The sequence below is a fragment of the Amblyomma maculatum genome, chromosome 5 (assembly GCF_055883805.1).
Source record: "Amblyomma maculatum isolate TAMU_Amacu chromosome 5, ASM5588380v1, whole genome shotgun sequence".
NCBI classification, from domain to species: Eukaryota; Metazoa; Arthropoda; class Arachnida; order Ixodida; family Ixodidae; genus Amblyomma; species Amblyomma maculatum.
The window spans coordinates 158254851-158282301 of NC_139348.1; the positions used below are offsets into that span (position 1 = coordinate 158254851).

The following is a 27451-nucleotide window of genomic DNA, read 5'->3' on the forward strand; positions in this document are numbered from 1 at the left end:
AACGGATGCTCAAGCTGGCAAGCAACAGACTCAAAGGGCAACCGGTTTCTCCTGGCCACACGCCAAGTAAACTTTGTTTTCCCGAGGTACATGAATGCAATTCTTTCATCCAATCCAGGTTCAGAGAGGTCTACTATTTGAATTACTGGTGGCTGCCTGGGTCTCACCTCGTCATGAATACCCCATTCAAATTAATTGGTGCAAGCCTGCCCATGGCTGAATTGTGTTCGATCCACACTCACATGAGCCTCAGCCTGGACCGCGCTCCTAATTCGAATTATTGAAATTTCCGAATTAACGAGAGTTCACTGTAATTAGTATACAGTAAGTGGAAAGCACAAAAGCACGAGTAGATGCATGCACAGCCCATTAAAGCATGTACCAAAATGGCCAGTCAAGGCAACATAAAAAATTATTTTCTGCAAATTCGTGTCCTGCTCACTACTTTCTCTGACTGTGTGTGTAATGCTGTCACTACAAAATACCGAAAGGCTGCTTGTGACCAAACCCACCGATGGGCCCCTGTCTCTTCTATCTGGTTTATGAGCATCATTGAACATTCAAAACCAAGATCTAAATAAAGCTTGGTGCAATTCCTCAACAACGACATAGAAACGTCCCCTGATGTACAACAATGGGCAAAATTTTCTACCTCAAGTTACCCCACAAAAAGGAAATTACGACGGAACGTTAATTACAATATGTAGGATGGAATGAAGGATACAAGTCACTGAGGTTGGGGGCAGGTTGGAAACAGATGTTTACATAAGCTTTACGGCTAACTCTAGAGCAAACGTACTGGGTCTGTCACGTTGCACATGTATCATACTGATTGGAAAACCGGTCTCGGGGGATCGCGTGGAACCCTCAAACTTTACAATGTGACCAGTTCAGTTGGATTCGGACAGGCGAGGCTAGCGGAGAAGCTTGAGCGTGCACCTGTTTCTTAGCAGTGTCGCAGAAACTGGAGCAAAAGTCGGAACACTGGCATGCAGTGATGTTCTGCAATAAACTGGGAAAATTTCCCACTGAGAAACTCATCATGATCAAGGCAATGATGCAATGTGCTCACCGAAACTGCTCAAATCGCAAAGAACACTCACAGATGCTGGGCCGTGAAGATATCCAGCCCAGCAACAATCCAGACACCCGTCATTGGCGGCAACAGACGCAGGCAATGACCGTGTGCGCAGTTTGCAGAAGAGTTAAAGATACAGTCAACAACTGATTTTTCGGACACCCAATTTTTTGGACATGCTTGATTATTCGGACTTCTCCCGGCCCCAGAACATATCTTATAAAGTCAATGTACTACGCTGCTCAAAATTTCGGACACTCTAGGAGGGCTATTCGATTTTTCGGACATTCCAAGCGTTAGCCGGGTCAACTGCCACACATTTTGAGCGGTGTCGCCGCCATCTTGTTTGTTTACGTTTTCCTTCCTCGAAACCAGTGCCGGCCTTGCGTGCCGCTCCTCAGCTAAACTGCCGCTGGATCGAGGCTATATTATTTGCCAAGCAGCTTCCGTTTCCGGGACAACGTCGCTGCTCGCCGCCGGAGTGCTTTTTCTTTTAGCGTGAGCACTTTGACTGCCTGCCTGTTCCTCTGTGTGTTTGCCGTGCGTTTCACGTGCGTTGCCAAGCATAGCGAGTAGGCCTAGCCGTGGTCGAGCTGATGCGAGAACTACGTTCTGTCGCTACTGTGGCTGGCATTTAATTGAATCGGCTTCAGTTCTTCAAGAAGCTGTTTCCGGATTTTATAAGGAGTTTTGTTTTTTTGCGTGCAACGCGGCCGCGAGAAGGCACTCAACGGAGCCGGTGTTGTGATCCAGTGGTTGGTGGTTGTGGTGTGCGTCAACAGTGGGAAAACCTACTCTGTTGATTTGCTTGGATCACTTAGTACGCTCGCCGATGCGTGGAAGTCTGTAGCACCCACAACGCTGCGCAACTGCTCCTGCCAAGCGGGATTTGTGCTGAATGACGAGTCGGCTGCCTTAGACGAGGAGAGCGTCGTCGAGCAGCTGTCAGGCAGTGAGCAGCTTATTCACGACCTTCACACTGCTGGTGTCGAAATTCCATCGGTCGTCTCGTTTTCAGAGTTCACAGACGTGGACCATGAGTTGGAACTGTGCGCTGGGCTCACAGATGCAGCAATTATTCGCCAAGTGCTTGTGGAGTCTGACAACGATGACTCACCTGCAGCAGCGCAGCCAACGCAAGCTGAGCTGATGCAAGCGAAGTTCAGGCGGACCTGTTAGCACGGAAGCGGAGCGTGGTGCAGAAAAGCATTTATGACTTTTTCCAGCCTCAAAGTGAATAATAGGCAATAAATTTAGCTTTTTTTGGTGCAAATTTGTTTTTTTTCGACTGCCCGATTTTTCGAACATTTTCGTGGTCCGTTGAGAATCTGAAAAATCGGTCGTCGACTGCACTATACTCATGAGAACACGTAAACGTAGATCAGTTTTCACTAAAGCAAACACACAATCACAATTATTATCGGCGTCTGCAGCAGTCTCTGACGAGTACCCCGACTGTTGCAAGGCTGGATGTCTTCACGGTCTACCATCTGCGAACTTTGTGCAATTTGAACAGTGGCAGTCAGCACATTACATTATTGCCTTGATCATAACGAGTTTCTTGGTGGCAGATTTTTTCAGTTTACTGCAAAACGTAATCGCGTAGTGCTGTTTTGACGTTTGCTCCAGTTTCCACGACGCTGCTAAAAAACAAGGGCACATGCTCAAGTTCTTTCATTTACTTCACCTTTTCCAAGCCAATGAACCGCCACATTGTCTTTCGAAATAGGTTTCCCAATTGCACTCACAAGCACACGGCACCAAAAGTATTCTCATTACTTTCAGGACAGACCCTCTGCATCTACCCGTGTTGTCTTAACTTGCATGAGATATACAAGCATACACTTGGAGCTCACCTGAGCTTTCGCTGCGTGCCAGGTGAGATTTACTCTCGGAGAGCTGGTGGGAAGAAGAGAAGAACAAAAAGAATGAGCTTCAAGAACTCCACTGCAGGAAGAAATCAGCAAAATACTGAGCAATGAAAGCCTGTTGGAACAAAAAATCAGTTTTAAAATTTCTTTTTGCTTCACACTGAAAAACTCCAAAGGTGTAGGCCATTCCCTTATCGACCCTATCCTTGTGCACACGTGCGGCGGCCGCCCACGAAACTTGGCCTTTGACCGGTGCACTGCTTGGCACATCGTCCACAAGCACATCATGGAGCAAAGCTCGGACGTGAAAGCAAGCACGCCATGGCGGGAGGTGCGCTGCATCTGCCGAATGGAAGGCTCGAAAGACAAAGGAGACAAAAAAAGATAATGCAGATCTACTGCCATGACGAAAGCAAGAGCTTAATCAGCACTTGCTCTCGTAGCTATGGTGTCACTGGAAACTAACTTCGAAACCGTGACAGCTTAATTGCTTTTGCCGAAGATGTTTGCAAAGTTTTTTTCTTTCTTTTTGTTTTAACCACATAAGTTATTTCTGACCCCAGTCGACTTGATATAGCGCCGCAAAAAGAGGGGAAGGGGGTTATTTCAGACTTTTCGAATGTAAGCACCGCGATCGTGAAAAGACAAAAACAGAAAAGGCAAAGTCTGTAGAGCACCAAGGTTTAGGCACTTTTCACGGTTTACTCGTAGGTGCGGAGATGAGCTATAGAACTGCATTTCTAAGAGTTTCAGAGAAACTCTTGAGTTTCTCTGAAAAACAGTTTCAGAGAAACTTGCTTCTGAGAAACAAAAAGTACACAGCAAAATGACAGGTTATTCAAAATGTGGTAATAAAAGTAAATTCTGTGCCCAGTATGTTCTTCACTGACTTTGGGACCTAATTTACGCGAAATGATTTTCAGATACTAAGTTTTAATTTTCTTTGTTTCTATTGAAACACAGCTACCGCAGCTGGGTTTGCGCCCGCATCAGAGTTCATCACTCGAGCGCCACTAGGGTGGAGCTGACAAAACTTGACTGCTTGCACTGTTGTATGCTATTCTTATTACACTACGCAATCATAGCAATAAAGCAGCAAAATAAAGAATGCTGAGCACTGTCTAACACCTACGTCCAAACAATGCTTTCGCTTGCATGACCTGGCAAAACCGTGTTAAGCCGCCGCCAATCATTTCTGCACCTCCCGCCTGTGCCTTCACTAGGCAGCAATGAGGGAATCTTAATGCCACATCCGCCACAACGCACCTCCTGTCGCGCCTGGTGCAACTGAGCATAGGCGTCCACCAGCTCGTCGGTGGACTTGCGGGCCCGCTCCGCCTCCGCAGTGGCCCGCTGCTGGGCCTCGCGCAGCTGCCGCTCCCAGGCGGCCGCCAGCGACGACTGCTGCTCAGCATGGGACTCCAGTTGACGTTGCAGGGACTCACATCGGAGCTCCAGCTGAGCCACCTGCACACGAGTCACACCAGCATGGGACAAAGCGCTCAGGGAGAGCACAGCGATTGGACGGGCTACTGCGTTCCAAGTAGCAACTGGCATGACTGGAAGAAATATATCATGCATGGTTTCAACAAATGCTTTTTGTTCTCGCAAGAGTAATTGCAGGCCGAACCGCTCACCGCCTTGAGAATTTGGGAGGGAGGAAAATTTGTCCCTCTCTCATGCTCTAACATGGGATTTCCAAGGGGCATTACATTCAAGCAGTTCGATATAAGCAATAGTCCTACATTGTTATACAGCTTTATCAAAACCATTCTGAAAAATTATCCCGCCTCAACCGGAGGCACACATTTGCGGTGAAACTGCGCAGATAGTGCATTGTTGACCCTTATACCATGCAGTGCTGTATTTACATGACCGTAAGTTGATCCCACAAATAGAATGTCGCGAAAAAAAGAAAAAGAAAAAAAAAAGACATAGCAGTAGATGCTTTCGACAACAAAAATTTAGCCAGGGTGTACTACTCGTTTAAACTTCAAATCACATATTTCGGTGATACATCCTGAAAAAAAAAAAAAAAGCATACCGGTGGATGCTTTCGACAACGAAAATTTAGCCTGGCTGTACTACTCGTCTCAGCTTCAAATCACATATTTTGGTGATACACGCTAAAGCTTGGCTCCAGCTCTGGATAGCATACCAACTGTATCCGTTGGAAGCCTCTTCACTTGGCATTGCAGTTGAAAATTTTGCCTCGCTGCCACCGCCACTCCCGCATAACCCGCTTAGAAGCTTCGAGCTTGCAGCCCACAGCGCAATTGATTCTTTGGCATAAATGATAGCCGCCTCCTTAAATGCTGCACGAAACAAGCACCGAATGCTTTTTGGACTGTAGATCTCATGACAGAGCATGTGGCCGGTCGTGAAGACAAAAGTGCGAACGCGCAAACTCAACGAATGATTGGTGTCGGCTCTTCCATCAACCATCGAAACTCTCTGGAAGTGCCGCAGTGTCACGTGACCCGTCGCAACAGACATGCAAAAAGCGAGAGTTGCCGCAGTTCTAATAGCGGCACTTCCGTAAACTATCGACTCTCCTGCAGGTGCACTTTGTGCTGCGCAGTGAAAGTTAGAAAAGAAAACTTCTTCTGAGAACCACGCACAGTAACTGAATGTTTCACTTAAATCCGTAGAAGAAACAAATTCGCTGAAGCCTCCCTGATACATAGTTTTTATCTTGCTCTTTTGAAAGTGCTATGCTTTGGTTTCGATTGTAAGTCAACCCTCCTATTTTGAATTTTCAAATTTTAAAGAAGGGGTCGACTTACAATTGAGTAAATATGGCCAGTCTTACATTGGTGCTTACCTGGTCTGGCCCCACATAATGAGAAACCAGAACTGTCTGCAACAAGACTCAAGGAGCGAAAGACGCAAACACCACTTTTCCGGCAAAGGGCAGCGGTGGTGCCATGCAGCATTATTTCGAAAACGTGCGACGCTTGTCTGGGCTCTTTAGAAGCGCAACACTTTCCTGCAGCGACACCAGATGATTGATGCGCAACTGCCTTTTGCTTTTGAAAGAAACTCAGAATTGTCATCTTTTGCAACTCCATCTCGTAGCAGACAGTTCTGGCTTTTCATCATGCGCGACCAAATTAGGTAAGCACTACGGCCAAACTTACTACGCAGCAAAAAAGTCAACATCGTGCAATCTTTGTGTGCAGTTTCAGTGCAAATAAGCCTTCAGTTGAGGCAGGAGAATTTTTCAAAACGTTTCAGATAGAGTTGCAGAACACTGTATATATGTAGGGAAAGGGAAATACCCTCTCAACCACTAGGGGTGAGGAGGGAGTGGCTGGACTAGAAACGACTAAGAAAAAACTGAAAAAGAAAAGCAATTACGGATAGAAACGGAATAAGAACAGAATCAGAATTGCAATAGAACTGGAATAGGATTGGTATCAAACTAGAGTGTGAAAGACAATAACATCAAAACTGTGATAAACTGACAAGACAAAGAAAAATGCTACTGCATTTTCTCCGTATCAACCAAGTAGATCACCCAATTTTTTTTTCTTCCTTCTTTCTATCGGGAGCTGTTCGGGCTGCCTCACCTTGGCCTGGTCGGCAGCGTGGCGTTCAGAATCCATACGTTCCAAGTTGAGCTGCAGAGTCTGCAGGTTGGCCAAGATGCGGGCCTGTAGCACAGCAACACAGCAGAATGAACAATCATTTCTATTACCACACAGAGGAATGAAATAGTTCTAAGTGTTTCTGCTCTACAACACGGCATCAGCACAACAAATGGAAACTTTCGCCTGTAACAATGTACGTGGAAATAGAAGCAGGAAATAGGCAGAGGACAAGACAAGCAACATGCAAAATACAATTGTTCAGGTTTGCTCATGTAGCTGAGACAATAACTGGCTATCAGAAGGGGCATAACGAAGGAAGAGGAAGAAGTTTAATGAAGCCTGCCAGCAAAGCACTGCTACAGCTGTTAGAATGAGTTAACTGGCAATCCCTGGAAGATAATATTGTCTAGCAGCAACACACTGAATTTCCTTCGTGACAATAATGATTGTGATGGCCCCTATAACATTGTGTTCTGCGGCTGTGCAATCCGCAAAGTGACTGATGAATGCCACACTTTCCAAGTCGGAGTTACGGAAGTGCAACGCATGGCAAGAACGCGCAAGAGGCGTTGCGCTACATTGATAACTGCGGTCAAAGCTTGCCTGGGAACCCTTCTCCTGGCGTGACGCCTCCAAGTCCCGCTCCAGGCGGGCATTGGCCTCCCGCAACTGATCGCGCTCAGCGCGGGCACTCTCGAGCAGCACCTGAGCGCGGGATGCTGCCTCCTGGGACGCCGACAGTTCCTGCACACGCGGCCGAACAAAGCGTTTGGCAGAGGACAAGCAGAGGGTTACAGAATGCTCGAATTCAGCAAAAATGCATGAAAATTCTTTCGCGCACCTTCCGGAGAGTGGTGAGCGTCTGCTGCTGCTGCACGAGGGTGTCAGCCAGGTGCTGTGAGCGCTCGCGCAGGGTGGTGGCCTCCTGCTGCAGTGGCTCGAGGCTGGTCTGGGCCAGCTTCAGCCGTTCCTGAACGTGCGACAGCTCCGCCTGCTTGCGCGCAACCTCCAGGCGCTGCTGCAAGCACTCCTCCTGCGTCGTCACCAGCTGCTCTGCCACCATCCTGAAGAATCGCGAAATGAACAAAAGTCAGCCTCGGTACAACCTGGCGAGACCCATGATTATAAGCGCGAAAGCCCTGCTTGGCATGGTTTTGTATGGCGGTAGGTATGTCACTAATGTAGCTACCTAGTCACACACCCACTGACACTATTGCCTGTTGCCATCATGACACCACCATATGACATCACGTGCAAGTTTAATCATCGGCACAAATGTCAACAGTCATGACTGAAGATTGACAGCAGCCAATCATCACGCCCTTCTACGATGGAGGAAGGTAAAGACACCCTGTTCTCCAAACAGCATTAAAAAAAGTGTGGCATAAGTCACCTGATTTTGAGCACAGAATCATGTCACGGCAGCACGGCTGCTTCACATTTATCGAAAGTTATTGCTTAGTCGGCAGAGTGCAGTTGAAACATTTGTTTTGTGTAACCATTCTGTTTTCCGGAGGCCCACAAATCATGCGAGTCCTTCTTCCATCAAGGTTAATCTTGAGTGTAGTGCATTTAGTTCTGAAAGCATCACTTCTTTATGTCGGAAGCCTGCGACAGCATGCGTTACCCGCCAATAAGGCTTAGCGCAGGAGCTTCGAAACTTCCTTTTGGCATGCTTTAGGGGTTGCGCAGTCGCTTCTGTCGGCAATGCAAGCCTGTTAAGGGGGGACACCCCTCTTAAAACTTTTTTCCTTATTTATGGGTGGATCTGACTGAAACTTGCACCATTAATGTACTTTTGCATGCTGATTTCAAATATCTGATTAGTTTTCTTGTAGATGAAATAGCTTTCAAAATATTACCTAATTCATGTTCTTCGTTTGGAGGTGAGTTAATTACTAAACACTTTATGGCATGATGAGAATAGCCCTGCCAGAGTGATCTAGAAGGATCATAGAGTGCCGCTAGTCATGAATTAACGTGGTAGAAGAATTTGAACCAAAGTTACAATAAGTCAAACTTTTATGAATAAAAGCCCAGGTTGGCACCTAAGATTGATAATTAATTCTGTAAATGTTGCCGCATAATAACTGTACATATTTTTGTCCTACGGCACTGTCGAAGGTTTTCTCTTTCTAACAAGACAAGAATGAGAGCTATAGCACAAATAGACTAAGAGATATCTCTCCTCCAAAATTGCAGCACCCTCAAAATTGCAGTTTTGAGAAAACGAGGAAAAACACTTCACAGCATGTAGGTGTAAATTATGTCAATGATTGATATGTCAACAAGATCAGAAACAGGTGGAAAGTGATCTGAAGCGAAAATTAATGGCCTATGCCAATTTGAGCCAAAGTTACGCAATAGGAAACGTTTGAAAGGAAAATTCCATTTGGGTACCGAAGACAACATAACCTTCTCAGCAAATTTTCTTTTGTGGTCACTGCATTTACCTTGGTTTCATGAGACTCACAGGATTCCCTTTCTAGAAAAAAAATTTTCAAAGCAATAGCAAGAACAGGACCAGAGATATTGATCTTTAAAAAATGCAACACTACCAAAATTGGGGGATTGTCGGAAGCACTCAAGCCTCACGGCATTTAATCAGGAAGGGCAACCCCAAAGACCTCATGCTATTAAGGGGAGACGCGGGTCTTAAAACGGTCGAAAATGGTCAAAAAGTCGATTTTGGGAAAAACTCATTTTCGGAAGGTTTATCCTTTCGAGCATCTACAGTAAAATTATTAACGCTGAATTCGGTCGGGAAATGCGATAAAATCGGCTTTCAAAACACCACGGCAGCGACGAAATGGCCCCGAAAAGAGAGACTTTGTTCGAACTTCCCGCGCGCGCCGCCGGCGTTGCAGCCGGCCGATCGCCGCCATCTTGGGCTTGTTTTGAAGCTGGTTTCTTTGTGCGCAATTTGAGCTATCTCAAAATGGCGTCGCTCAAGCCGAGCGGCGGTTCGGGCCGGTTTCCCGAAGGCCGTTTTCGGGTCGCTGATTGGCTCGCACGCGGCGCGCGAAGCGCGCGCGCCGTTCTGCGCCTCCCATTGGCTGGTGTGACCGTCTACGTCATTTTTTTTTCTTTCTCTTGCGTTCGCCGCTGTGGCTGTCGCTTCGTGCGCGTCTGTTTTTGCGCTCGTGTTTCTCTACACGCCGTGTTTCCGCCTTGTGCCGGGAGTTTCTCTTTGCGATCGAGATGCCGGGAGACAGTCGATTGAAACCGAGCACGCAACGAGCTTTTGGAAGCCGGAAGAAACGTCCGTGGAACAAAAAACAGCAGGCAGCGGCCACCAGTGCGTCGCCGGGGCCTGCAGTGCCGGACTCGTTGGATCCGCCGGGTACATCAAGCACGCTGCCCGATGACGACACCGCGGGACCAAGTTGCAGCACGAATCGTATCTCGGATCGTGGTACACTTCGTGTTGATGCTGTGTACTATTCGTCGACCGAGCAGGCGCAGCGTGTTGAGCGATCGGCGCAAGCAAAGTCCGTTCTGTCGGAAAAGTCAGCAACCCAGCGCAAGTTTGACCTTCTTGGCGTCAGTGCGGATTACCAGACAGCTGATGCCGGTACCCAGTTCGTGATTGTGGACTTGAAGGTTTTGAACAATTTTTTCGCGCAAGCGAAGTGCGGAACCTGCGGCGCAGGAAGTCTGCGTTTGAGCAAGGCAACAGATAAGAAGTACGGCCTTGCTGTAAAGCTTCTGCTTGTCTGCGAAAACTGCGATTTCGAACAGAAGCAGTTCTCTTCCCCAAGAATAAGCGAAGCAGTTCTCTTCCCCAACTGTTTGCCCGGTGGAGCTCTCGTCTCCTTGGCTCCGGTCCTCACTTTCACCTCAAAAAAAAAAAACAAAACAAAACAAAAAAAACGAAAAAAAAAAGTCAACCCCTAACTTCTCGAAAGTAACCTCTATAATTTCATCACACTTACACATTCGACATTTTTTTTTTTAAATGTTTCCTTGGGTGGAATAAGACACTTTTTGTTTTGTTTTGTAGGGAAACTGATAGGGAACATCTGAGTAACATCCGTTGTCGAAGATTCTTCCCAATATTTTCTGCACTCAGTGTCAAAACTTCAAACGAGTTTTTCTCAGCTTCATGTTTTTTGGTGACATGACTAGCCTTACGGAACTTTTCATTGGGATTTTGTGGTGCAATTTTGATAAATCTTATACCGTTGAATTCAGAAAGGTTTGAACTGTGGAGCTATGCTATCTTTATATTGCTAAGTTGAACATATCCAATTTATTGAACAATAATGTCAGCTAATTATATTTTCGAATTGTGGGGCATCTACATAATTGAATATTTTTATACTGTGATGTACATCAATGATAATATAAATAGCATAGCTCCACATGGCAGGTCTTTGGCTACAACTACATTTTAATCGGAACGAAAAAATATTGAGGGAAACTGTCCTAACGACCCGTAAGAAATTACCAAATTAGGCTTTGGTTATTTCCCAATAACATTAGAACTAATTGAGATAGAGTAAAACTAATTACATTTTTGAAAACAGGAGGAAGAAATACATATACACACCCAATTTCGTTATTATATCTCTAAAAATAAAAATTTTCATTTTAAGACCAGTGTCTCCCCTTAAAATGCACCAGGAGCATAGTCGGGGTGCATGCTGTCGCGATGTTTTCTTTTTTCTGTTTTAGCAACGCCAAGCGAAGCCGCCCGCTTCTTTGCAGAACGTGCGCTACGGCGCAAGTCCTTTTCTTCAGCTCTCCTGGACCCAGTTGCTGTCACATTTGTACTGCATTCTTGCAGAATTGCTGCTGCTGTATGCTTGCAGCCGGCATTGAAGCGCAGCACAGCTTCTGCTGTGGCTGCTTCCACAGCAAACAGTGATGAGTGCCGCTCTTTGTGGATCAAGGTCCAGATGACCGAGTGGAAGCTTTCGTTCGAGTTCTGGGTCTTCCCCCGAATGCACCTCTGCAGCAGGCTCTTCTCTGATAAACGACTATAAACAGGCAAAAGAGCATCAGCCACATCTCTTGGCAGACTGTAATTGTGCTTTGGTGCAGGCTCCTCTTTTGCCTTTGCAGCGTTGTGGCGGCACCATGACTTATCACCGGTAGGACACAAACTGTGTTTGGGGCAGTCATCAGTAGATGTGATGTGGTAATATGTCGCCATCACAGCTTGCTGCATGGCATCCACATCACCTACATTTGATCGAAGCGCTCGGCCATAATATATTGCCAGCTTGTCAACTAGATCAGCTGTCAGCCTTCCTCTGCCGCCAAGACTTTGCTTCCCTGCACCCTTGTGTCTCTGCAAGAGGTTGCGCAAAGCTGCTCCCATACGCTTGTGCACGTGATTTATGCAGTCCTCTTTGACTATTTCAATGTAGCCATAGATTGCAGCATCTTTAAGAGCACTGAACGTGCGACTGTCCCCATCGCATAGCATGGTTGTGTAGCGCATGTTGTGGCGCTGCAGAGATCTTTCAAACAGAATTTTGCCAGCCTCTACCTCCATTTGACCAGCCTTGGAGTTGGTGTTTTTTTGGCACTGGTGGCGTGATTTCCAAAGTTCGTAGCCGTCAGTGTTTGGCTTAGGACCAATTTCGCAGCCCAGACAAAAGTTTGACAACACCACATAATCAAGCACGTAACCAGTGAAGAGTTCCACCACGGCACCGACGCCTATATGTGATGAGTGTCCGCGCGTCATCCATGTGCCGTCGTAGCACACGGCAATGTTCCCCCTATGCCCAAAACACAAGTCATCGTAGACCTTCGCCACTGCCTGCGCGGCTTGTGCCATAGCGGTCGTGGCGGCTCGGGTAGCAGCGGGTTGCAGTGTGTTCTTCAGATGCCGTTGAAACGTCTTGTTGTGCATCCCACGCCGCGACAACCCCATCGCCGAAAAGATATCGTTCATTGCTGTCTGGCCGTTACCGGTCGACAGCATTGCTCGACTAGCCAGAATATTCAGCTCAAAAGGATTGCACCTTTTCTCGCCGTCAATCCTCCGCGAGTTCCACTCGGCCGCAATCTCACCGCAGTTGTCGCACAGCACGATCAGTTTTACGGCGAGGCCATAGCTCCGGTCGCTGGTAATTAAACGCACGCATCCACGACACGTTTTGCACCGCACGGCATCCAGAAGGATATTCACAATGCTGAGGTCAATTACCGCATAGGAGGCTGTTCCGTCCGCATCTGACTCTGCGGACGCACCACTTGCATCGGCGAACAGCGCGGTCTTTCGTGCCGTCGCCGGCGTCGATACCAGTCTATCAAGCGTAGCCTGCTCACGGGCACTGACTTGAGTTATGTCACTGTTAGTGACAGGCGCGGTATCAATACGTACACGACTGCAGTCGGCACGAAGAACGGCGCCGTTGTCCAGCGGAATCGGAGAAGCGTCGCCGCCCGCAACGTGATCGTCACACAATCCCGCAGCACTGGCACTTGCTTCTTGCACAGTATGCAACGAAGTCGCATTCTTAACAGCGTTTCTTTGGTTGCTTTCGCCCGAACTTGTGCAAAGAGCGGTACTTCTTCGCGCCTGGCATGACTCTCGCGTTGCACTAGCGTGGTCGGCAGAAAGACAAAATGGCGTCACTGGGAGTCCGCATTTCAGGGCTAGCTTGCCGGAACCAACCAAACGACGCCATTTTGATCACGTGCCTTAACCGGCCAATAGTAGCGCGCGCTGCATGCTATCTTTTTGTTTGTTTTTTATGGGGAAGGCGGAGCGCACAGGGTTGCTTTCCGAAAGAAAAAATAAGCCGAAAGCGCGCGCTTTCGAACGAGACCAAAATCGCCGCGGTGGAGCGCGTAGTTCTCATGCGCCGGGCGATCGAAATTGGGTGTCGTTTGTCCACAATTTAAAGGGCAGTGGGTGTGGTACTGCATTTTTTAATCGCTATAACTTCATAAATACGCTGGGTATAAGGATGAAAATTTGCGTGCAGATGCGGAATGGTGCGAGGAATACGAAAATGAAAAAATTGAAAATCCGATTTTCAGGCCGATTTTCGGTGCCAAAGAGCCGTGTCCCCCCTTAAAAAGCAATGCGAAGGTCAGAATTATATTTACATGCCCAGGAGATGGATAAGAAACTGCAAAGAAGGCTGGGCCACGACAGTACCTAGTGAATGCCGTGACCTTTCTGTATGTGAACAAACTTGCATGAAGGGATGATGCTTGGCTCTTTTCCTGGCATTCGCGATCCTCTCCCAGGCACACAGCATTCGGGCACAGCAGTGCGTCAATCCTGATCTATGTGAAGTTCTTCGCATCTGTCAGCTGGTGCCGGCCGGACACAAAGCATAACTGTCTGCTCTTCCTTGCCTTCGCAGCGAACGTGCTGAGCGCTGCGATGCATCGACCAAAATTGTCTGCTTGCCCTTGGCCATCAAGGCATACGCGCAATCGCACAGTAGCACCGGGATGTGGCAGACTTGCATAGGTGGAGGCTTCTGTGTGTTCCCCTTTCAATGACGTTAGACTTAGACTTAGCATAGGAGTCACTGTTGCTATGACAACCAGCTAGACACAAGACTAGATTTGCTCTTGGTTCAAGCATTTATAGAGAGTGCTCTCGTACTAAAAGAGCTACCTAAATAACCGGAGGCATAAACCACAAGCCTCAGTCATCCCCGCCATAACCGCAGCTCCTCATTTGCTGCGCCTCCTCAAGGCATAACTGATGATACGGCAAACACTCACTCATTATTTCACACGGCTTGAGTGCAAACGAAGATTGGTTATCTAACAAAAGAGCAGTGGTGGATCAACAATACAAAAAGCGACTCTGCAAGCAGCCTTTCTTAACCTCTCTCAACTGACACTAGCCAAGCGTGGAAAGGCCACTGTGCGAAACACGAAGCCACAACTGTAAGCCTAACTGTGTAATTCTTCACAACTGGGACCCCCCTTTATATGATTCTATGCTTTACTAGACAAACCAGCACCAAATACTTATGGCCAAACAAGCTGCACCTTCGAGGCCCTGGCATAAATTTCTAATTCCACTGCATGCATAGCTGTTTCCCACCTGTGGTTCTCGGCCATCTCCTTCTTGTAGGTGTCAAACTCCTTCTGGAGCTCGGCAAGCGCTGCCTTGGGGTCCTGTGGCCCAGCCTTCGACTTGCCAAGCACTTTGTCAGGCGTGTGCCTGACGCCCCCGGCCGGCGTAGACGCCACTTTGGGCTCAAAGACACTCTCGTCGTCCTGCCAAGGAAGAGCCAGGTGGATATATCTTAAGTCCCTTTTGAAAGACACTAATTCAAACATTTTCTTATCCTGCACATCATGCTGCCCTCAGTGGGTTCAAATTATGAGCAAAACTGGCAGGTTTCTTTTTCGAAAGTGTCAGCTCCTATATATCCCATATTTTACCCTGTAAACCCCAGGCAATGAAAATGCAAAGATGAAAGTTCCTAACATGCAGCACTTCTCCCCAACACTTATACTGGCACCAACAGCAAGTTCAACAGGGTCAACTGCCACAAATATTTGTTCCGTTTTCTTTTCAAATGCATGCACTTCACTGAGCGCGACGTTTGGGAATTGAGAAACAATGTTTCGGGAGAAGCCAGCCCAATCGCAAGAGGTTGTCTAATCCTGTTATTGGTACACTATTACGGCAATAACAACTCAATTAAAATAGGCTGCTGTTCATTTCTGCGTTGCCTTCAGCTATGAAGCAGGCCGCCGCAAGCCTTCGGTCAGCTAGACTTGCTTTAATGCATGACTGGTGCATCAAATGCTGGCCTTCCCCACATAACAGCAGTGTAATGATCAAAACAAGGACACCGAAGCAGACTCGACATTCACCTCATCATGCAGTTTTAGTGTTAGCACTGCCAGGAGATGCTCAATGATGCTCAGCCGGTCCGGCTTCTTGTGCGTTAAGTAATCACGGGAGCGCCACTAGGATAAGCTTCCCTAGGGGCACGCCACGCAGTTCGATTAACGCAAATAATCCTGCTGTACTTTTGCATGGGATTTAAAAGGGGATATTCAGGCAGTTCGATATAGGCAATAGTTGTACATACCGGGTTCCACATGCCCGGGTTAAACTGTATAACATACCAACCTGCCGCGTTTGGTTTCTTCCTATCTTGGCATTGACTTTACCTAATTTACTGTGCATTTGGTTACAACAAACATTTGGATAAAATGGACTGCAAATAAAAAGGGCCATTGCCCAAACTAGCGGTCTTGAGCAGAATTTGAGGCACAGACAAGTGGCATGCCTGCTCGTGAACAGACAGCCAAAACCGTATCGACATCCTGCAGTTGCTGGCATTTGTTCCCCCCCCCCCCCCCCCCCCCCCCCCCCCCCCCAGCGCATTTATCTTCGCGTGCGCTCTTTCGTTCGACCTATGGGAGTATAAAATGCCTCTTTAGCAATGAATAACAGCATGTGGAGTCATTTTACAGTGGCTTTCCAAAAAAAAGTGATTTTCGCTGAAGCGAACGGCAAAATGGCCGCTCTCTCGACGACAGCTCAGCGTTTCAGAAAAGAGCATGCAGTGCCATTGACAAAATCAGCTGTTTGCATGCAACCTTTCAAGAAATTCTGCGTAAGCAACACGCTTGATGGAACTAGATGACACACACTGGAAGGTGGTGAGCAGCAAGGAGTCTGCAGACGATGCTGCTGACAGTTTGGAGCGAGATCGTAGCTTCGATGATGTAGGGACACAGTCGATATTGTAAATATATGCGCTTCTCCACATTTTTTTTTTCCTACTTCACAGTAAGGGGGTTGACCTATATTGGCACAACTACCTCGCAACTTGCAGCCCCTGTTAGCCAAAACAGCAGTGACTCCAAATATGGGTCGCCAAATATGCCCCCTCATTGTGTTTGACTGCAGTCCCCCCTGAAACTAAAACAAATATTGGCAAGTTGATAAAACGTCAGCGGTACCCACCATGGCTTCGGGCAGATCAATGTCCTTGTGGCCAGTGGACGCGAGCAAGGCACGGTACATGTCACGCTGCCGCGAGATGGAAATCATCAGCGCTGCCTGGCGGCTGCGCTCTTGCTCCAGCTCCTGCAGCTGCGCCAGCAGGCCATCCAGCTTCTCACGCAGCTCGCAGCTCCTGCAATGAAAAAGAAATTGTGGGGGTTTAAGCACGGCTTGAACCTAGTGATAGCGCAAAAGCTCTGAGTGTGGCAGCGATAGCCCTTGTAAGACCGCCTTTTCAATCCGCGGTTTTTTCATATTTTTTCTTTACGTTAGGTTTCGGGGAACGGAAGGCGCCTCATACTTTTGGATGGACGCCATGGAATGGTGGACACCCACACCTAACCAGGTCAAGGTCATTATTTTTTCTAGTAAATTGTACATCAGTTTATAAAATAGAAATGGTGCAGTATCTGTTAGACTTGAAAGGGAGGAAGGTGCGAGTGAAAGAAGTACAGTAGTGAAGGGCTATGGAGTAATTTTGGCCACCTGGGGACCTTGTAGTAGAATGGCAAGTTGGGCTAGTTGGGTTATGTTCATCTCGAAAAAATATACAATGCGAACAGAGACAACGGATGAGGAAGTACTTTGTCCTCGTCCGTCGTCTTTGTTTGCGCTGTGCATTTCCTCAAGATGACCTTTAATGTACGCTGACATCGCACAACACAGGGCTGCCTCACTGTTAGGTTTTGAGGAAACGAAAATGCAGCATACTTATGGGTGGACAACCACACTCAAATAGCTCAAGGTTATTTCAAAGTCACTCTAGCATAGTAATCGCTTCAAAATAAGGAAGGAAACAAAATGAACCACACTGAACTATTGAGAAGCATGGACTAATAAGAAATGGTTAAAGTCAAAGTAACTCATGCCACTCCACACAAAGAGGCTACTCGCAAGACGCTCGCAACTGCAGGAAGGAACAGCTACATGAAAAGAGCTCACGCTTGACAGCCTTCACTACCACGCATGACCAATGAGTGGTGCAAAAGTGCTCGGTTTAGCTGAGACGCAGAAGCCATGCTCACTGGATAGAAAACCAAGATCCAACGAAAAATTGTTAAAAATTAAATTTAGACACACTTCAAAGGCACCCCCCCTACCCGCCCACACACATACTACACCACAGAGCCCTGACCTGTCTATGGACGCACTATACTATGCAGCCAAAGCTACAGAGCCGAAACACGCCAGCTCACTGTGCAGCAGAATCCCTTCGTAAATTTCGCGGATTGTGCTCTGGAATATTATACCATTACAGGAAATATTCATGTTATTATTACATCAAGGTTGTACTACACTACAAGCCAGTACAATGTTAGCGTAGCACATTTTCAAATCAGTACAGTGTGAGCACATAGGATGGGTGCGCCATCTGTCAGGAATATCCAGAAGAATACGTCGGCTGCTTCTGCTGTGCCTACCTACCGGTTTCTGTACGCTTTCGCAATGCGTTTGTTTTGGTAATGTATGCAGCACGTGATATTCATTAACGGTGAATTTATGTTCACTTATGCCTTCAGTATTCTGAAGAAAGTCATCTCTTCGATGGCAGCCTGGAAACTACAACTTCAAGCGAACGTGGAACTGAAACCGGAACTTTAACTGAGGCCAGATATGCAAGAACTGCATGGTGTAGTAACTTCATGATGAAAGCGCCGCCCCCACAGCCTTGGCTGCTTGCCCCAAAAAGCTGTCCGGGAGTATAAAAGAGGCCATTCAAGACATCACATCATCTCAACCAAAGCTTTTTGGAGAGCTGTCGTAGCCATTCCAACACTGCCACAGCTAACAAAGCCTGCATGACAGCCCTGCAAAAAAAATGTGCTAGCATTGACTCCAAATGAAAGTTTATTTAAAAAATGCCGTTCACTAGATGTAAGAACTGTTATATAAAGATGGGAGCTTTGACGAGGCGCACACAACAGCATTTTTTTTTTCTTTCGGTTACAAGCATAATGCACACGTCCATTTCTGACAGAAAGACAGAAAAGCTCAAAGGAGGTTTCAATAATACCGGTCGAGCTTCCAAAGCACAAAGAAAGCCAAAAAGGCAGAGCCGAGAGCAACACACCTTTCCTCGGCCGCCTTCTTCTCTTCCTCCTCCTGTTTCTCACTTAGCTCCCGCACAACGGCCAGCAGCTCTGCATTCTTCTGCTGGAGCTCCTCAATGTTCCTGCAGACGACACCACCACCTTCAGCGATATATATACCAGGCAGAACAAACAACTGGCCCAACATGGCTACTTTATTGGTCCTATGTTGGGCCAGCAATTACCAACATAGTACTACCAATATTGGGCCAATGGTTTGTGCTTCTTAGGAAGACACTCGAGATCGCCCACCCGGTAAAAAGAAAACTGTCAGCCACCAAAGCGTGGCATGACTGTTGCAGTCAGGCCACTCTGAATTTGAAAAACCCAATGTTGGAGGGTCACACTAGTGAGTGGAGTTCAGTTTTAGTTTGTTTCAAATCACCTCCATCTCCGTGGAACACACATCACACCAACACCTTATGCAAGTTGCAAAATGCACGCCTATTCTCGACATCACGAAGAAAAAAACTGCCAAGTACAGGATTGCAGAAACTTCTGCAAACATTTCTTCTTCGGCTTTGGTAGCACCATGACTTCATGCACGCAACTATCCTAACCTTACGCAGTGCACCACACATGCAGCTTAGTAAACTCTAAGCACGAAATGCAATGAGCCACAGCAACTCTGCGCCGATTTGGCATTGTCCAGCTGCTTAGCCGAGCCAATGATGCTGATAGTGCCGATGCTAGCTATTACGACGCAGCTGCAGATTCCACGGTGTCGCTTCTTTTCTTTTTTTTTTTTTTTTGCAGAAGCACTATTCTTGTACGACGAGCAAAGGCAACTTATCAGGAGATATAAGGGAATGATTGCACAATCCGAAAGTTGGGTAAAATATCGGAAGTCTCCCTGGTGAACAGAGAGGGTTGGCAGGTAAGGATCCGAGAGCCCAGCACTGGTCGGCAGCCCACCTGAAGGTGACCAGGTGCTTGGAGATGACCTCGGAGGCTGTGAGTGGAGGCGGGGCCCCCTCGTCAGTGGAGGTGATCTCCCCCTCTTGCGAGGATGGTGTCGCGTTGCCTGCTCGCGCATCCTCCACTTCTCGCATCAGCTGGCAAACCTGCAGTACCCATGGAACAGCTTTATAATGGCTGCTCGTTTCTCTTCACCGCAGCTCCGGCTTACAATGCAACAAAACACTCGGCAGACACCAGGCGAAGTGATGCAGAATCGTGTAACGCACAGTCACCTCTAATTCTGACAGCCAAACCTTGACCTAACGGATTTAATCTTAGCACTACCAGTCACAACGAGAAAAATATCAAAAAAGAAAAGTCGGCTGCCAAGATTAAATTCCATCAAATTTTCTCAGATCCGCATTTTTCCCCCCCGGAATTCTGGATAACTAAGTGCCTTGCCCACAGTTGGAAGCCTGGTGATGACATTCATTTTAATTAAATGTGAAATGAGTTCCTCATTATCTGTCTCAACTAACTTAAATCTGCACAGTGTCCAGACCCACTGATCAAATATGCATCACGAGTTGTGACTGGTGTTGACAGCATGCAGCAGATTCCACAAGTCACAGCCCCGCCGCGGTGACTCAAGTGATTAGACTGCTCAGCTGCTGAACCCAAGGATGCGAAAGTAAATTCCAGCTGCTTTACGGGGGACACGAAAAGCAAGGGGCCTGTGTACCGTATGATGTCACTGCACATTACCCCTTTAACTGCCACTGTCAAGGGAACTGACACACACACACACACACACACACACACACACACACACACACACACACACACACACACACACACACACACACACACACACACACACACACACACATGCACGCACACGCACACACACACACACCGTCTACCGTATTCTTGGTGCCGCATCGTAATGGGACAGTACGCAAGTTATACAGCTGCTTTTAAGCTGAAAGCTTTCGAGTATACGCACTACAGCCTAGCAACCATGCTGCCAGTAGGCACTTCGGCGTCAACGAGTTCTGCGTAATACGCTCTGGAGACGGCGATGGACACTGACCCGGGTCAAGTCTCTGATCAAGAGTAGAACTGTATGCACTGCTGTGAGCATTAGATACCACGGAATGCGGGGACCGATGAGGCTGCGTGCGGCAAATAAAGTGCTTTAGCAATTTGTGCTTTTGGCAACCCTGTACTTTTATAACAAGGGTAAGTTCTGCTTGAAAGTAATGTTTCAGTTATATTTACAATAGCTGGCATAAGAATCCCAATTCACTCCGGTTTAAATTTGCTTTTAGCGCTCCAATGCATTTGCTCAAAACTTTTCTTCGCATAATTATCGCATCCCCCAACATCAATTTTCCTGAGACAAAAAGTGTGAGCATTATGCGAGTAAATACGGTACTAACGCAAATATCTATGGAACTAACACGCAAAATAATCTGGCAGGAAGTGAGGAGCAGTCAGAAAAAAAAAATACAGCAGTGAAAGGATTGAAGAACCCCAGGTGGTCAAAATTTCCAGAGGCCTCGAGTGCCAATGAGTCCAATATGGCAATTGGAAGTGGAACCATGTGTCTATGAGATCATGGGCCAATAATACAGCCCAACAAGACCCCATGAACCAAACCAAACCACGAGTGCAGAAAGGTGTACAGCAGACACCCTTCTCTAGCCACATGCTCACATACCTGGCGCGAGAGGTCCTTGGCCTGCTGCTGCCAACGGCGAAGTTCCCGCTGGGCATGCGCCAGCGCAGCACGAGCTTCGTCCCGCTCGCGTGCTCTCTGCTCCTGCTCCACCAGGGCCCCTGTCAGCTGCTCCCGCAGGGCCGCCACGCTAGACACCGCCTTCTCATACTCCTGCACACACGAAGGGTCAAAACATGAAGCCATCATGCTACTACCAAGGAATGGAGCCCACAGAGTCAATGGCAACAGCCACCACAACTGTAATGTGAGCTGCATAGCACAGCAAAGAATGAATTGATTATTCAGTAATCATGGCCCAATGCTAACATAAGCGGTTACTTTTCAGTTCCATTATCAACCAGAAAACTCATTTTTAATTCAAGTAAGCTGTATATCAGGTGCATCATTTTCATACCTAGGTTTGACCACTGGCTTATAACCGCAGGTTTTTTTTTTACTACAATATTTCAAAATAACGAACGATTTCTTGCGGTCCCACGTGTTTCATTATATCGAGATTTGATTGTAATAGCATTTCCTTTGTATATAACATTGCATATAATACTCATCTCTCTTTCTGTCGCACTGCAATCATATATCTGCACTGCTTTCCCTTGTTACGGTCTCTTGGGTCTCATCAAGCTGCCCCGAGCAGCTTTTTGACAAAGAGCCACAGCCGTGTACTTGGTGAAATTAAACGAATTGAACTCAACTGAACTGAACAGCTGTCGCTATACACAGAGCATGCGCAAAGTGGGGAAGCTTGCCTGCATATGCCTAGCCACAATGGGCACCCTGTCGGCCAGCTCCTGGGAGAGTTCATGCAGCTGCTGCTGCAGGGCCTCCTTTTCCCGAACAGCCTGTGCCAGCGACCGCTGCTGCTCCAGCCGCTCGGCCAACAGCTCCGTCAGGCTCAGGCCAGACTCCGACGCCAGGCCAGACACGTGGGCCGCAGGGAAGAGGCGCTCCATGATGCCCCCTGCATACCATCACATGCAACAGAGGCTGACCAAGGGATGCCTCATCTTTTGGGCTCCCCAGGAACCCCCCGAGAGCTTTGAAAAGCTACTGCAAACTCTTGCACGTCTTCATTCCCCTTCGCACAGCACCAACGTGCATGCAAAAAACAACCCACAGACCCATCACCTTATGGAAAGGACTGCTTGTCTGCATCCCTGAATATGAAAAAGATGAGTTCCCACAGCACCTTTCTGCTGCTAAACTTTGGCAAGTGGCTCTTCACAGCTGTCACCAGCAGTGGTTAAGACACCAAGCTTGACCTCAATGCACGACAAGGTGAGGAGGACTGGTGTCGTTCTGAAAGCACTAGACGTAGGATTTGCACACTCAACGACGCAGCGCCACCATGAGGCGATAACGCAATAAGATGGCTTAAATAACAGCTGTGCAGCGACAGTCACCCTCAACGGTGGTCCAACAGTTTGCACCGGCGAGCCTAAAACAGCATAGAAGCAGTCGCATAACGACAAGCGATAGGGTCTGGAGGCAAGCAGATCAACACAGCTGTGGCTGTCACTACTACAACACTGCCCCCTCCAAAAGGAGCAGTAACTGTACAGTGTGATCCCCTGTGTCTACCTTTTAACGCATAGTTGCAATGTCAGAGCAAGCATAGGAGACATCACAAAGTGAATGTTTTTTTTTGTGTGTGTATTTTGCTTCCATCAAAAAACTACCACTGGAGCGAGGGTTGACACCATGACCTAGGAAATCAGTAGCCAAATGCCAAAACCACTTAGCCACCATGATGAGCATGAGCACCATAAAGAATGAATTAATGAACAAACTTTCCTTGCAATGTGCAGCATAGAAATAAATGCTCTATGCACAATTATTCTCCCTTGAAGGCAACTTTATTGATTGCTTTCATGCAATGTACTTGGGCAAGCTATTTTTTTATGCACGCTTCTGTTAAGACGAACTTCTGAAAACACGAACAAATTTTCTGGTCCCGCCATCTTTAAGGGAGTCTACTTTAATTCGGAGCTCCAGACAACTCGAACTGCATTGTCCAGTTTGAACTATGGGGATTTCTGACGCACATATGTATATGGCATCGGACACTAAATTCATATGCTATGGGTTTCGCACTGGTTAGTTTAAATGGCCTCTCCCAGTGAGGCTTTGCCTTGTTCAGGACCCATAATGCGAGTTTACATCATTTTTACCCTCACCTCCGCTAGGCGGAAACACCGGAACTGCATGTCAGTTTGGTTGCCACCACATCCTGTTCCGGAGCTTCATCAATCAGACAAGAGCAAAAACAGCCTTCCTGAAAACGATGCAACTGAGTGATCAGTCCTTGTGTACAGTGAAGCCTTGTCACGCATTATGAAGCCACTTTGCGAGAGGGCTCCCCCTTAACATGCACATGTGATCATCTCACTGCTGTCACGCCATAAGTAGGCAACTACTGCCCAATCTTTCGCCAAATAAACTTACCACAGTGCAAAAGGTCCTTGCCAATTTTTCCAGATCATTCAACACTTCGAATATCAGATAATTCCAACACTTTCTTCTTTTTTTTTTTCCCATAAAATTCGAATAAACAAGTTTTTGCCTTTAATTAAGCAGTCGCAGCGTGGCTAATCCAAAAATGAAGTCAATGAAGCAGAGGTACGAGCCGTGGCACTGACTAATCATGAGGTGTTGCAGAGAACTCGAAAATAATGCCTGGGGAAACCAAAGGGTTAAACGGAACCGACCATGAGAGGTCTTCAACTACCAGTAAAACCGGAAGGAGAGAGAGAGCAACTCTGGACAGTGCCCCCACCCACCCTTGTTCTCAAGCAGGCTGTTGGCCAGCTGGAGCTCCTTGCGCAGGGACTCCAGCTCGGACTCCCGCTTTTCCAGCTCCTGCTCGTGGCTGGCCTGGGCCTCGCACAGGGCCGCCTGGGACTTCTCAGCAGCCGCCTTGGTCTCCATCAGCAGGGCCTGCATCTCCTCCAGTGTGCCCACCAGTTCATCGATGCGGGCCTTACGGCTCTCGGACAGCTCCTGTAAGGGCAGACACACCATCATAAACTTCCAACTGGGTCTTCTGCACGACAAAGGATTCTCCTCCGGTACCCCTCAAATTAACCCTGTCCTGCACCAGCTCCACCTATTCCATTATCCCTACACACTTCCCATCTGCCCTTGCAGATCTCTGCCAGCCGATGTTATGGTCACTTTGCCCTGATATCTAATTTTGTTACTCAGAGAGGCCACTGTTTATTGTGCCTTCATACCTCATGCCTTGTGCATGCCCATCTCTTTTGCTTGGTTTGAACTAGGATACGGTTTAGCACTATCAACATTGATTTAACATTGCCAAAGTTACCTTTCATAAACGTATATATATTTTGTTTCCAGAACAACACTTAAGCTTGATTACTGGGAGGCTTAGCGCGGAACAGACGAGGACAAGAGAGGCACACAGGACGAGCGCAAGCTTGGACATGATGGGAAAAAAAAACGCACAGAGTTGACCATAGGTTGCTGGATCTTTTTCGTACAGTACAGACCGCCATAAAGTGAAAGTACCATTTCAAATCCGCCGCTGCCTCAAATTAGATGTCTGCTGAGTCAACCACTGCTCGGACTGTCACCAACAGTTCTTTACTGGAAACAACAGCAAATAACCACTTTTCCTCTTCCCGTCCTAGTTATGTCGAAGCTGCAATACTAGTTATTAAAAGTTTTCAAGTGTGCCCACGCCAAATGTGCCAATTTAGAACACACTCTCTTGGCACCCACGTGCTGGGCAATGTCAGTGCACGTTAAAGAACCCACAAGGTTGAAATTTTCGGGGTGCTCCACTACGCCTCCTCTCATAGCCTCGGACGCTTTGGGACGTTAAACCCCATAAAGCAAACCAAACAGCCCGTTTTCAGAAGCTACGATGGCACCAATATTCAGTGTGACTACCACAGTTGCGCAGCACGAAGTGTAGCGATGGTTATTCCTAGGAGACGATGTGCCGTTAGCTGCACAATAAGGTGGGCCACCTTTTCATTGCTGCACAGAGAAGGTGCCACGTCCTTTCCCTTTCGTCTTCATCTTTTCATGTTACACTGAACAACGTCAGAGAACCGAGAAGCACGTCCGTAAAAGCTGGGGCAAGCGAGCGGCCAATGACTCACCTTGTGCATGTCTGTGAGCCGCGCCTGTGCTTGCAGTTCGTGGCGGAAGTGAGCCTCGAGGCTTGCTTGGGCTTCCTGGGCCTCGCGCAGACGCAAGGCCAGGGCTTCGGCCCGCTGCTCCTGCTCCCGGGCGGTGGAGCGCCATGTCTCCACCTGGCCCGTCAGGGAGCGCACCTGCACAACGCATGCATGCACCACCATGTGGGGCCCAGAAAACTCCACACAAAATGAATGAAGACAGTGCTGCTGCTGAAACGAGAAAGCCCTTTGCACACAGTGGACACAGAGGTCAGCCCCAATTAAGTGGCACTTGTTTCTTCTTTTTGCTCCCCATATAATACAAACTCTCACACAAAACATCAAAAAGAGAGGATGTGGCGTCCTCACTTCTATCGGCATCCTCTATAAAAAAGCACTCTCAAAATGGCTGTTATTCTTGGCCGGAAAGGGTGAAGAGCCCAACACACTGAGCAAGGGGAGGAAGGAAGGGCGTGCTGAAGCAGAGAGCTAGTTCGTTTGCTTACGTGCTCCTTCTGCTGGTCCAGCTGAGCCTGGAGGTCGAGGGCAAGGCCTGCCTTGTCGCGACGCAGCTGTGCAGCCTCCTGGCGGTGTGTAGATGCCTCCTCATGTAGCTCCTCCAGCTGCGCCTGCACCAGCTCCCTCTCCTGCTGCAGGCGCTTCTCCGCATGCTGTGTGCACCATGGGAGGACCAAGCAAGGGCCTAAGTTGACTGCCAAGTTTCAGCCAAAGGCACCAGAGGACCACATATAGTGTGGCCCCCCTCCAGCCTAACTTAACAGCTACTGCAGGACAGAGGCTTCTCCCATTAATAGACCAGCTGGTGATCCCTAGGACTCTAGGACACAGGTTTTATTCTGGCCGCAGCGGCAGGTTTTCGATGGACACGAAACGCAAGGCACCCATGTACTGAGCAATGTCAGTGCACGTTGATCCCAAGTGGTCGATATTTCCAGAGCCCTCTCCTATGGTGTCCCTCATCCAAACCAGACTACTTAATGAGAATTTTTTTTTTTTTTCAAGAGCCCTCCGAGTCACTCGTTTACTTCCACAATCATAAAAAAAAAAAAAAAAAGAAAAGCAATCTAACTGTCCTACAATCTACAACCTCCATCAAAGATGACATACCGTGTTTACTTGTATAATGAACCCATGTTTTTTCAAGAAAAATTGAAGTCAGCTTTGGGGGAAGGTTCACTACAAGAAAAAGACCAGAGAGATAACTTTTTTTTTTTTTGCGAGTCTTCCATCCTTCCACCCATTCGTCAAAGAAAGCACTGGTTCAGCCGCGAACGTGACGCCGGTTTTTAGTACTGTTCGCTTCAAAAGGCATTTGCTGCTATCAACGCTTTCCAATGATTTTGTCGGAGTGGAAGGCGCCCGCCCTCATCACAGTATGATAAAGCTAATGTAGTGAAAACTAGGCTTGCACTACCAGACGAGCCAAGCAAACCACTGCCAGCACTCCTGTCAAAGCCGTTGGCACTCTGCCCAGTTCATTCTGACAACCCCCCCCCCCCCTTTTTTCTCCAATGCTAGAGCTAATGTCAAAAGATTACCACACGGTAATGTTATCGCTGCACAGAATATGTTGTGGGCTGCAATGGCACGAAACGGAGGTTATGTACTAACGACTAACTTCTAATAATTCTCATTGGAAAAAAGTAGAAAAGGAGGGGGGGGGGGGGGGGGGGGAGGGTGATGAATTGGTTCATATGCGTGAGTAAATACGGTACATGCAAAGTTCACTTCTGAGCTGGATAATGCGGAATTCAGTCCCCATCACCCGAAAGCTCCTGAGCTTCAGAGGTGCGAGACCAAGGGTTCCCTCGCAGCTTTCAAAGATTCACAATGTTAATGAGCCGAAACAGGGCCCGCTGCGTGGCCCAAGAGTGATCTAATGGGAACTGCATTTTGACAAAGACTGCACAGTTCTAGCCTGATCAAGCAAGCAAACTAAGGACCAGTTAACCCCAAAGTAGCTGTAGCTTGCTTACCGTTAAAAACCCACTTACAGTAAGAGGTTTTTCTCCCCGATTTTATGTCAGGTTTCCGCCTCGCATTGCATGTGGTTC

General features: G+C 47.6%; 1 protein-coding gene across 2 annotated transcripts in view; it reads right to left on the reverse strand.

Moving 5' to 3' along the window:
• Positions 1-27451, reverse strand: part of LOC146190102 (nucleoprotein TPR-like) — a 91723-nt gene that overhangs the window by 56707 nt on the left and 7565 nt on the right. For both annotated transcript variants that reach the window (XM_084604841.1, XM_084604840.1), the window contains exons 6-19: positions 25883-26047; positions 25359-25532; positions 24012-24231; positions 21981-22192; positions 21214-21384; positions 19506-19654; positions 18572-18673; positions 16462-16633; positions 14575-14750; positions 7384-7606; positions 7146-7286; positions 6522-6605; positions 4216-4416; positions 2935-2977 (exon numbers count right to left, since the gene is read on the reverse strand). In XM_084604841.1, the coding sequence (XP_084460967.1) occupies positions 2935-2977; positions 4216-4416; positions 6522-6605; positions 7146-7286; positions 7384-7606; positions 14575-14750; positions 16462-16633; positions 18572-18673; positions 19506-19654; positions 21214-21384; positions 21981-22192; positions 24012-24231; positions 25359-25532; positions 25883-26047 (2233 nt within the window). The remainder of the gene's footprint in view (positions 1-2934; positions 2978-4215; positions 4417-6521; positions 6606-7145; positions 7287-7383; positions 7607-14574; positions 14751-16461; positions 16634-18571; positions 18674-19505; positions 19655-21213; positions 21385-21980; positions 22193-24011; positions 24232-25358; positions 25533-25882; positions 26048-27451) is intronic.